The 12375-nt window shown below is 44.6% G+C and overlaps 1 protein-coding gene across 10 annotated transcripts in view; it reads right to left on the bottom strand.

Moving 5' to 3' along the window:
- ATP6V0A4 (ATPase H+ transporting V0 subunit a4) overlaps positions 1–12375 on the bottom strand; it is a 64193-nt gene that overhangs the window by 34858 nt on the left and 16960 nt on the right. For 8 of the 10 annotated variants that reach the window (XM_036329032.1, XM_036329033.1, XM_036329025.1 and 5 more), the window contains 8 exons: positions 10485–10575; positions 10329–10392; positions 7369–7516; positions 5976–6108; positions 4182–4260; positions 3809–3903; positions 1382–1507; positions 823–917 (listed from right to left, as the gene is read on the bottom strand). In XM_036329032.1, the coding sequence (XP_036184925.1) occupies positions 823–917; positions 1382–1507; positions 3809–3903; positions 4182–4260; positions 5976–6092 (512 nt within the window). In that variant the 5' untranslated portion in view covers positions 6093–6108; positions 7369–7516; positions 10329–10392; positions 10485–10575. The remainder of the gene's footprint in view (positions 1–822; positions 918–1381; positions 1508–3808; positions 3904–4181; positions 4261–5975; positions 6109–7368; positions 7517–10328; positions 10393–10484; positions 10576–12375) is intronic. The other 2 variants (XM_036329030.1, XM_036329031.1) reach the window with 1 other exon arrangement.

Genomic DNA, 12375 nt, shown 5'->3' with positions numbered 1-12375 from the left:
TTGCAAAACCCAGCACTTTGGTCAGTTCATCAATTTTACTTTCCACTGTGTGAAATCCCACCATTTTGATGGGCTTAGCCACATTGTAGCACCACTATTTGTGAATGACTTGATTGTATAACTATTCCATTTCTAATTACACTTCAAACTTTGAAGTCCAAATCTATTTTACTATCAAATCAATATTTCAAAGTTAAAGAAAAAAACATGTATCCTATAAGCCTTGTCCCAAAGCCAGGGAACAGTTAAGAAAACCCATCAAAATTATTATCCCCGTCCTAGCCAGGTAGCTCAGTTGGTTAGAGCATCATCCTGATATGACAAGGTTGCAGGTTCAATCCCTGGTCAGGGCACATACAGGAATCAACCAATGAGACACTGGAGCGGTGGGGGCTTGCCCTCAGGGGTGGGAGTGGCAGAGGGGGGTGGTCAATCAGGAAAAAGGAGACATATGTAAAACTTTAAACAATAATAAATAAATAAATAAATTTGTTCTCTAGGGGAAAAAAAGAATCAACCAATGAATGCATAAATATGTGGTACAAAAAATATTTTTCTTTCCCTCTCTCTCTCTCTCTCTCTCTCTCTCTCAAAATCGATTAAAAAATAAATAAAATGTTAAAAATTATTATCCCCACATCTTTTCTATGTGGGGACAATACAAACATCGCACTCTTTGGGCTCATTCCAGCAGCTATTTGTTTGTTCATTCATTCATCTATTCATTCATTCAAACACTCGGGGAACCCCATCACACGCTGGCCATTGAGGACCAACGGAAGACCCGTTTCCACATAATTTCCAGAACACAGTTACACTAACCCCAGCTTTCCGGCCATGTATGCAGGCATAGCTCTTAACTCCAGGAGACCAGACGTGTCTTCAGTAAAGAAATCATCAGGTAAGTTGGTTTCCGTCTGAAAGTTAAATGATCAATATTTTCATTTAAACGTATTTAAATAACCTTAAAAGCACCCCACGCCTCCAAGTTTATTCTATTTCTAAGGAAGCTTTAATTTTCTACAAATAGTTAACAGAATTCAAAAAGTAGAGTGCTCCATGCCACATCAAAAAGCTTCCCCAATCTCTTCCTACCCAAATCCCAAATCTGCTCAAACGAACTGTTCTGCTTTGTTCTGCCTTACACTTCTGTCCTGGCCATTTGGGGCACATCCTTTTTAATGAGCATCATAGTATGTTGCCATTTAATTCAACCAGCGCCACAGCCATTGCACCCAGAACACTCCCCGCTCACCAGTGGCCTAGCCTTGGGACAGAAACGGTGTTGTTCATATTCCAAACCAGCCAGCTTTCAAAATAGAAATTTGAGGCTGGGGGGAGGGGTGGCAAGGAGGGCTTTAAATAGTCCCCAAATAATGACCTCAAAAAAGTCCTGGGTTTTCTTCAGGAGATACTTGAGTTCAGTCAGTTCTAGGAAGCTTTTCTTCAACGCCTGATGGTTCTGGTTGGCTTCCTGTAACTCTCCTTCGAGCTTTTCTAGAACGGTCTATAAGGAATGAGAAAAACGGTAGTCCAGGCAGAAAGTACTATGACATTGACTGTACATTAACCACACAGATAAGTAAATAGAAAACAAATATTCAGGGCATCACAGTGGAGCCCGAAGGGGCCTGTGCAGTCGTTAACTCTGTGTGACGGTAGAGCTGTAAGCCAGAGCCACTGTCACACACGCTTGCGTTCCGTCATCGTGGGGAGGATTAAAAAACACTCGGGGGAGTGAAAAGGCAGCTTCATGGAGAAGTCAAGGCATTTTGGCAAATTACATGTCTCTTCCCCATTTAAAACACTGAAGAGAGGCCCTAGCCAGTTTGGCTCAGTGGATAGAGCGTTGGTCCGCGGACTGAAGGGTCCCGGGTTTGATTCCGGTCAAGGGCACATACCTCAGCTGCAGGCTCAATTCCTCACCCTGGTCGGGGCACATGTGGGAGGCAACCAATCGATGTGTCTCTCTCACATAGATGTTTCTCTCTCTGTCTCTCCCTCTCCCTTCCACTCTCTCCAAAAATCGTTGGAAAAGTATCCTTGGGTGAGGATTAACCAAAAATAAGAATAAGAATAATAAAACACTAAAAAGGGAAGCTGAAATGAATTTACATGTTGAGAATTCCTTCTGCCCAAACACACTGTAATAATAACAAAATATAAAAACAGAATCCTAGTGTCACCCCCCACCACCAACAACCAACAAATACCAGGTATGGGCTGGAGCCTAGAAAGCCAGGGATAAGCAGGCGTAATAAGGGGACAGAGAAGCATAGGAACGGAAGATGAAAAGACAAAAAAAAAAAAAAAACAGAAAAGAACCATCTCCCTTCCAAAATGAGCATCCAAAGAGAACATGGCTCAGGAAGACGTCTAGGTCCTGTCCGGTCTCGAGGGCTGTCTGCAGGCTGTAGGACGACACAGCTTGCACCAAAGGACAAACTTCTGCCAAAACTCAGACACAAGATCGGGGCGAAAGCATCAGCCAGGATGACATCTCACAGTTCCCAAGAACAGGTCTAGGTGATAGAGAAGGTGAAGGGGATGGTAGTAGCGGGGGAGCTGCTAATGAACAGGGCTGGTCTTAGGAGACTAGTGAAAACACTGAAATTGGAAATGATTTTACGGAGACCCTATTCATAGCTTTTTGGTTAAAAGCTATTTTCCCCCAAATATCCAGATTTTAAAATGACAACATCTAAAATATTTTCTAGGGGAGTTGCCAGTCTCATATCTCTGTTAGACTATATAGATGTATACTACTGGGGATTATAAAAATGTCAAGACTTTTAAGTTATCTTCAAAGAAAATAAAGATAAACCGAGCCAGAGACAAGGCTAAGCTCGTGAAACCTAACTGCCTGCCTGCCTCCCTTAGTGAGTCCTTCCTCTGAGGATTCAAAACTGCATTTTTTATTTTTTATTTTCTCAACAGGGTCTTCCATGATCTGGCTCTGAAACCTTTGACATCTTCTACCCACCACCTTCCCCTGCTTCCCCCTCCACCATCTGCACTAGAAGCTCCTAGAGGGCTTATTTTTAAAAATATACATCTTTATTAATTTGAGAGAGGAGAAGAGAGGGAGAGAGATAGAAACATCTATGATGAGAGAATACAGCATATGCCCTGACCGGGAATTGAACCATGACTTCCTGGTTCATAGGTCAATGCTCAACCACGGAGCCACGGAGGCCAGGTGATTATAAAGGAAGCAGACAGAGAGGGGGGAGAAAGAGGGAGGGCCCCCCAGTCATAAATAACATCCCAGACTAAAGAAAACTGCCATCCTCTCACACAATCTCAGAAGCCAGTCTGAGAGGCCTCAGCCCAGACTGAACTCAATGCTTCCCACCAGATAATGAGGAATTATCCCCCTGGATTGAGGAATTCCACTTCTGGGTATTGATTGAAAGTAAATGAAGTCATTATCTCAAAAAAATATCTGCATCCCCATGTAAACTGCAGGATTGCTTTCAATGGCCAGGACATGGAAGCAGCAGAAGGCCTGTTCAGCGGCACCCTATAGGTAAGACTTCGCTGCCTAGAAGAATCGTTTGCCCACGAAGGAAACCGTTCTCCAAAGTGGGGTGAGATTCGTGGGGCTGCTCTGGGAGAGGGAAAAAAGCTCTCTCCTGGATCAGAAACAGTGACTCTAAAAATGGCACAATGGAATTTTCCTGGGGAAGTAACACTGACACGTGGGAAACCACATATACCCACCCCACGCCTTCAGCAACTGGGTAATGGATCCACGAGTGGTTCCCCGAGCTCCCGACAGTCCTCAGCCAAGTAGGGGAGAACCTACCTCCAGAGTAATCATTTCCCGAGGGAGCGGGGTCGGTGGGGACTTCTCCAGCCACTGAACCTCAATCTCATTCTTTATCTCATCTTCCAGAAAACCTGAGTGAAGAAACCCCAACAGAGAGCCCCAGGTGATTATATATTTGCATATCTAAGAAATGGGATCAAGCAGGACAGTGGCTTTAGGCTAGCTCAGTCACCTGAATTGCCCCGGGGACCTGCCCACAGCACCTGGATCCAATCTCTAACCTCCCCCACCCTGCCTCCAGATCACCTGGAAAAGTACAAATAGGGACACCTTTGTTAATCAAGACCTGCACGCCATTTACCTCCCCGCCAGTTCAGCTAGCTAGATAGTAGGCAGAAAATTGGCTTACGGAGGATCCTCTCCATTGACTCACACCTTCTGACTTCATTCACAAATTTCCTTTGGAAGCTGTTCACATCCACATTTAACTAGAACAGGGAAAACACCACATGGCACACATTAGTAGCAACAGATGCCATCATGCTCCCTTTGGCTATTTTATTATATTTTTTAAATGCTGGAGAATGTCACTAAAATTGTCTTAGAAATAGGTATTTCCACACACAAGACAGATATTACAGGCAAAACACACCCTGATGTTCCTACACTCAGTCCCCACATGTCTCAGCTCTGGCCTTCTTACCCTTCTATGAGAAGCGAAGTCCTCCCACAGTTAAGGTTTCCTTACTTTAGAAACAATTATCCAAATGAGCCTTCAAACCCTCAGTGGAGTCGTGAATATGATTGGACCTTGAAAACTGCATAGCCCCAGACAATGCATCGTGGGCATCAAAAAAATTCCAAGTCCTTGGGCTGGTGACCCTCAGCCCAGCCAAAAAAAAAAAAAAAAAAATGTTAGTGAGGAAGTGGCTCATGTGCTAGGGCAGCCGTGGGCAAACTACGGCCCGCGGGCCGGATCCGGCCCGTTCGGCTGTTCTATCCGGCCCGCGGAGCCGAAAGAGCGGAGGGTTCTCTTGCTCTCCCCTCTGCTCCTTCACCAGCAGCAGTGTTAACATGTATTAGTTCACACAAACACTCCATCCATGCTTTTGTTCCGGCCCTCTGGTCCAGTTTAAGAACCCATGTAGCCCTGGAGTCAAAAAGTTTGCCCACCCCTGTGCTAGGGACTAGGAACGCAAACAAGCTAATCCTTCCATGCAGGAGCTTAGTATTGATCTTGACCTTGGTGAGGACGTAAAGAAGAGTAGAGACCTGTGTTCTAAATTGGATTCAAAATGGCTTGAGGAGGATCTAAACCGCCTCTTGGAATTGATACCTAACATCACACTCCAGGCAGTAGTCCTGGAATGTCACTTTAGGAGACTGTAGACTCCAGGATACTTTGTCCTGGGACAGACAAGTCAGGAAGAATTCTCCTCGGAACAAGGTTTGGTAATCCACGTGCAATTGGATATATCCAATGCTCTGAAGTTGCTACACATAAAATAGAATATGATGCATCTCACATGTAGTGATTGCATTAGAGCTCCAAAACATCCCCACGTTAACTGCAGGACAGAAAAATAAGAAGAAGAATAATAAAACACTAAAGAGGGAAGCTGAAGTGAATTTACACGTTGAGAATCCCTTCTGCCCAAACACACTGTCATAATAAAAAAATACAAAAAGAGGGAGAGAGAGGTAGGGTCTATTATTTTTAATGTACATTGGTCTTTATTACTTTCAGATCAAACAATACACGTGGAAGAAGAGAGGTCATGTTAGGAAGTCACCTGCCCAATGTTATCGCAGTTCCTAGACAGAGGACTAAAACCATGGAATGTCATCTATTCCAGCTCAGGGCTTTGCTTCCTACAATTTGTTCAGTACCAAGAAGTGGCATGAAAGGGTTGTCAACACCCACTCCACCTTCCTCTGGCCTCCAAAGAATGCAGTACTTACATCTTTTGTTTGTTTGTTTATATTGTTATTGTTGTTTTAATTTTTATTGATTTCAGAGAGGGAGCGAGAGAAAGAGATAGAAACATCGATGATGAGAGAAAATCATTGATCTGATGCCTGCTGCACTGGGATCGAGCCTGCAACCTGGGCATGTGCCCTTGACCAGAATCAAACCCGGGACCCTTCAGTCTGCAGGCCAACATTCTATCCACTGAGCCAAACCAGCTAGGGCAGTACTTACATCTTTAAACTGAACCAATCCAAGCTCTCCAAGCTCTGCAACACAGCAATATGCAGCCTCTACCTGGAGAAATAGTTGTGACAAACACATCTCCTCACTTCGAAACACAGACGCCATCTTGACCCAGCCTGGTCTGCAGGAGACAAAGATACTGGAGGTAGCAAATGTGTGAAAACCTCATGATGAAAACTTTTCTGTTGAGCTAAATGAAACCCACAGGGAAAAATCCAACAGGAACTACTCCTGATTTAAAAACTAGAATTTGGGGTGATGCACACACAGTGCAATGTATAGATGATGTATTATAAAATTGTACACCTAGACCAATACAATTTTATTAACCAATGTCACCCCAATAAATTCAATTAAAAATTTTATATTCCCCACATTCATGACCCAAGATTTCCACAAGGAAATTTAATAACATTGTATATAATAATTATAATCAATGGATCTAACCTAGATAGATATCCATCAACAGGGAGATGATTATACTGATACAGCAGAACCCTGTATAGTCAGTAGAAATGAAATAAATCTGTATGTTCTCTCTATGGAATAAGGATATTTATCTAGACTGTATTTCCATCAAAGACCCTCTAGACTGCCCTACTGCTGCCAAACTGCATTGTTTTCCCCAAAGTCCAACCTTCTGGAAGAACTGTCTCACTGCCAGAGTCAGCCCCTTTTCCTCACGTCATTTTGTAACATGTGGAGTATCTACTGTTTGGAGACACTGAGTCTATCCTTCCTGTTCGAATCCTTCTATTGTTCCATTTTCCCGCAGGAGAAAGTCTAACTCCCTTGACCTGGCCTCTGCCTCCCCTCTGGCTCCTCACTGCTCTGCAGACGCATGGACTTTCTCCCCCCAGTCCTCTCCTACCTCAGGACCTTTGTCTATGCTTCCCCCTGCATTTAGAAACTCAACCCTTTCCTCCCATCCCATATCCCCCGCATCCCAGCTCACCTTGTCACTCCTCTCGACTCAGTGTAAGGAACCGCTTCTTCCATACGCCTTTCCTGACCACCACCAACACCCCCTGTGAGCTAAGCCCCCTCCTATATGCCCCCAGAATACCAAACCTCTATGGTTACTTGTACTGTCTGTCTTGTCCAGTTGCCAGAAAGATCCATGAGGGTAGAAATGTGTATGTTTTTCACTCTCACCAGTCTAGCTCAACCATAAAGCTGGTGCTCAAAACATGTTTACGATTTACTGATTAGAAGCTAAACATCTCCTCTCCCTCCAGAAGGCATAGTCTGCTCCCCTATTTTTGCCTTTGGACACCAAAATGAATCAACTTTTCATACTGCCCTTTCTGATAAATACAGCAATGTTTTTATAGAAAGAGAAGACACTGGCTTGGTGCAGACCAAAAAGCACAGCTCTTACCCCAGCTTCTTCCGAGCGGGTCCTGGACCGGGGCTGGAGCTGGCGGGGGTATAGCTCTCCCGTACTTCTTTCCTTCACCGACTGAGCAGGAGCTTCAGCTGCAGGGCTGCTGGGCTGCGCCTGGCTGGGGAATCCACAGGTGGCCTCCCTGCAGAGGCACAGGGAGTGACTTGGTGCTTCTCCCAGGCTCCCGCTGCGCCCTGAGGCAGCTCTTGTTATATCAACACCGCCCTGGGTGAGGACAGACCTGCCCCGCAGGCCTGCTCACACCCCCTCCTGGGCTCCCTCCCCCACCTGTGTCCTCTGTTGACCTGGAAGCAGTGACTGTCTTCTCTACGCAAAGTGATGTACCCTTTCCCCCACCGTGAGTACAGGGTTTGGGAAGAGAGTTCTTGAGGCCTCAGGAGGGCCCTGGGACAGTCCAATGTGTGGACTAAGCACACCAAGCACTCCTTTTCACGGTAACAATGAAATAGCAAAAAGTAGTTTGGGGGAAAGGGGGGACCTATGTAGTACTTTCAACAATAAAAATGTATTTAAAAAAATAATTTGGAAAAGAAGAAAAATCACACTCATCATCCTATCGACAATTATTTTCCAAAACACTTTACTTTGAAAGAAGCATAGACAGACAAATCTTTATAAATACCCCATGGCTACAATTCTGTGTCCATGTGACCCAGGTGAAAAGAGCAGGGTCACACGGGAAGATCATGTCTTTCTCTTTTGTTTGGTGGAGGGGTAAAGAGCAGACGAGTGAGCCAATTTGATGCACTTCTGGTCCAGGGATGGGACCACCTGAGTTCACATTACCCAGCTTTGAGAGCAGTTTCTCCAGGTGGGGTGGACAGAGCCCCACATGCACCCACCTGGGGTACCTGCAAAGCGTAGTCCAGACTGAGGGGTGCTTTCTAGTTTGGGGGCATTTTTTTTTTATGTTTTATTATGGAGAAATTAAAGCATCTGCAAAAGTACAGGGAACAGTATAAGGAACCCCATGTACAGACCAATTAGCATCAATAATTGTTCAATTTTATATCCTCTATATGCTTCTACCTGTCTCAGATTATTTTAAGGCAAACCCCATACAGCATATTATTTCTTTCAAAATATTTTAGTATGTATCTCTAAAAGATAAGGATTAAATCACTTATGTATGTGCTTAGACACACACAACTCAGGGGTTAGGGTGCTAACCCCTCTGTTCTTCCCCTCCCCCTACCCTGCAATTGACAACTGGCATATAATTTTAGACTCCCCCAGAATTATTGACCTGAAGCCTTACCAATAACACAAACAGTTGATTAATACATATTTTGTATTATATGTATCATACATTATAATCTTACACGAAAATAAGCTAGAGAAAAGAAAATGTTTTATCTAACTGCTATGCTGTACACCTGAAACTAATACAAAATAATATTGAATGTAAAAGAAAATAAATATACCTTTCATTGTGTAAAAAAAAAGAAAATGTTATTTCCTCTCTCTAAAATCAATAAATAATTTTTGTTGTTGTTGCTAATCCTCACCTGAGGATATTTTTCCATTGATTTTGAGGGAGAGTGGGAGAGAGGGAAAGATAAAGAGAAACATCGATATGAGAGAAATGTATCGATTGGTTGCCTCCTGCATAAGACCTGACCAGAGATATATGCCCTTGACTGGAATCGAACCCAAGTCCCTTTGATCTGCAGGCCAACACTCTATCCACTGAGCCAAACCAACTAGGGCTAAAATCAATAAATAATTTTTAAAAAAGAAAAAGAAAATCAGCCCTGGCCTCTTTGGCTCAGTGGTTAGAGTGTCAGCCCACGGACTGAAGGATCAAGTGTTCGATTCCAGTCAAGGACAGGTACCTTGGTTGCAGGTTCCCCAGCCCCAATAGGGGTGCATGCAGGAGGCAACCAATCAATGTGCCTCTCTCACATTGATGTTTCTCTCTCTCTCTCTCTCTCTCCCCCTCCTATCTCCCTTCCACTCTTTCTAGAAATCAATGGAAAAAAAATATCCTCAGGAAAAAATCATAAGGAAGGGAAAATACATTTATAGTACTGTACACATTTACTGAAAAAAGTCTATGTATAAATGGACCCATGTAGTGCAAGCCCATGTTGCTCAAGGGACAACTCTATATATAATACCAGGGTCATGCCTAAAATTCTACAGTAAGTCCTTAATATCAAATATCCCGTTGGTGTTCAAATTTCCCAGTTTATCTGAGATTTGCCTTTTCAATAATCCCCTGAAGTGATCCTTATGTGTGAACAAATTAGAACCATTGCTTTGGAAACACAGGGTGAGAAATCAAACTTGAGCCTAGAGGCAGCAGGGAAGAGCAGGGTGCAGGCATTTTGGGAACCATTAGCTCAGACGCAGGATTTTGAACCTAGGGCAGTGGAAGCCGGGGCCTCTGAGGGAGCAGGCGGCCTGTAATCACACCTTGCAGGAAAAGTCCTTCTTGGGTTTCTTAAGAAACAGATCTTGCCCTGGCTGGACAGTTCAATTGGTTAGAGCAGGGGTCCTCAAACTTTTTAAACAGGGGGCCAGTTCACTGTCCCTCAGACCATTGGAGGGCCGGACTATAGTTTAAAAAAAACTATGAACAAATTCCTATGCACACTGCACATATCTTATTTTGAAGTACAAAAACAAAACTGGAACAAATATAATATTTGTATTTGCATGTGGCCCGCGGGCCGTAGTTTGAGGACCCCTGGGTTAGAGCATCGTCCCCTTATGCCAAGATTGCGGTTCCATCCCCAGCCAGGGCACATACAAAAATCAACCAATAAATGCACCAACCAATGAATGCATAACAAGTAGAACAACAAATTGGTGTTCATATCCCTCTCTCTCTCAAAGAAAAAAATCAATTAAAAAAAAAAAGAAGAAGCAGAGCTTGTTGGCACCCACCCAGCCCTGCCGAGCAGATCCACTCAAGAGTTCACACTCACCTGGGCAAAGTTCCAGAGACTGAACTCAGGATTGCAGAGCCGGCAGGGAGATTAGAACTGGAAACTGCAGAGGAAACACAATGGCAGATGAGCTCTGGAGGCAGGAGCCCCTGCCCCAACTAGTGTCGCCCGCTTCTTGACCCTCCCCTTGCCCACCTCTCTTGCAGCTCTTCACCCAGCTGGGGTTTGCTGTGTCTTCCTTCAGCCTGGGCACATTAGTTCTCCAATGTCCCGTGCCCAGGAGTCACTGAGGAACATACAGAGAAAAAGTACATCTTGACAGTCAAGAGCAGAGTCCAGAGCCAAACTGCTGTTTCCCACAGGTGACCTTGGCGAAGCTACTTAACCACCAAGCCTCAGTGTCCTTACCGCAAAATATAAAGATCTTAGATATTTGTTTAGAGGGTGGAAGCATAAAGGAGAGGTTATTTCTTTTTAAATCAAGGGTCTTTTTTATTAAATATATTTTTATTGATTTCAGAGAGGAAGAGAGAGGGAGAAAGAGATAGAAACATCAATGATGAGAATCATCCATCAACTGCCTCCTGCATGCCCCCTACTGGGGATCGAGCCACAAATTGTGCATGTGCCCTGACCAGGAATCGAACCCAGGGCCTCCTGGTTCATGGGTCGACGCTCACCCAGTGAGCTACACGGCTGGGCAGGAGAGGTTAAAGTTTGCTTTTTTCTCTCCAAAAGCCCCAAGTTGAAGGTGCAAACGGCCAGCACACTCCAGGGACCCTGGCAGGACTATAAATGAGCACATCTCTCTGAAAGGCAATTTGCATTTCCACTGGAGAAAGTTCATCCTAAAAAAATAAAAACATGTTAAGAATGTAAACCAAAATTTAACTCCAATTATGTCTGCTGCAGCACTGTTTGCAGTAAGTGTGTAACTGTAAACAGCCTGAATTCTTTCATCTGTTCAAAGTGTGCTGAGAGCCTGTGCCACTGTCTGGGCTCCGAGGACAAGGCAGTAAAGAGAGACAAGGCCTCCCTCCCCTCATGAAGCTCATGTCTCCCTATTCTGACACACCTTACACCACCTCTCTGCCCCTCACAGGCCCAGCCACATTGGAAGGAGACAACAGTAAACAAGGAATCGCTTAGCCAGATGCTGCAGGTCATAAAAAATGCCATGGTAGAAAGATAGGCGTTAGAGAAATGGAAGCTACTTTAGCTAAGTGGTCAGGGAAGGCCTCTCTCAGAGGCAGCATTTGAACTGAGGCTCAGAGGATTACAATGAGCCTGTCTTGTGAAAAAGAAGCTGTGGGAAGGGTATTCCAGGCAGCAGGAACAGCAAAGCAAAAGCAGGGGAGTGACGTCCTCGATTTAGCTCATATATCTATGGAGCGTCTCCTGTATGCTGGACTTCAGAATACATTTAAGGACTTTAGATGTATTAGCCCATTTAATCTCCTCAACAACTGTACTCATACAACTGTACTCCATACCATTGGTGATATTCTCAATCCCATGTTACACATGAGGAAACAAAGGCGCAAAAAGGCTAGGGACTTGCCTAAGGTCACACAAGTCACCTACAACAGTGCCCCTGACACCAGAGTCCTTGCTTACAACCACTGCAGGATACTGTCTCATGGAATGAGAAGCAACCTGCTCCAGAAGCAGAGAGGAGTCCAATGCGGCTGGGACATGTGAGGGGCAGGGAGGTGGTGTAAGGTGTGTCAGGATAGGCGGGGCCAAGCCATGTGGGGGTCCCAATGAGCCAGTAAGAAACTTGGATTTTATTCTAATAGCACTGGGGAACCCTTGTTAAGTTTGAGGCAGGGGAGTGACATTGCTTGATTCACTTTTTAAAATTATTTTGGCCCTGGCAGGTTTGGCTCAGTAGAGAGAGTGTCAGCCCCTGGACTGAAGGGTCCCATGTTCAATCTGGTCAAGGGCACGTACCAGTTGCAGCTTGATCCCCAGTCCTGGTCGGGCACATGCAGGAGGCAACCAATCAATGTGTTTCTCTCACATAGATGTTTCTCTCTGTCTCTCCCCCTCCTTTCCACTCTCTCTAAAAATCAATGGAAAAATA

The sequence above is a fragment of the Myotis myotis genome, unplaced genomic scaffold, assembly GCF_014108235.1.
Source record: "Myotis myotis isolate mMyoMyo1 unplaced genomic scaffold, mMyoMyo1.p scaffold_m19_p_11, whole genome shotgun sequence".
Classification (NCBI taxonomy): domain Eukaryota; kingdom Metazoa; phylum Chordata; class Mammalia; order Chiroptera; family Vespertilionidae; genus Myotis; species Myotis myotis.
This window is presented reverse-complemented; position numbering and strand designations above follow the sequence as displayed.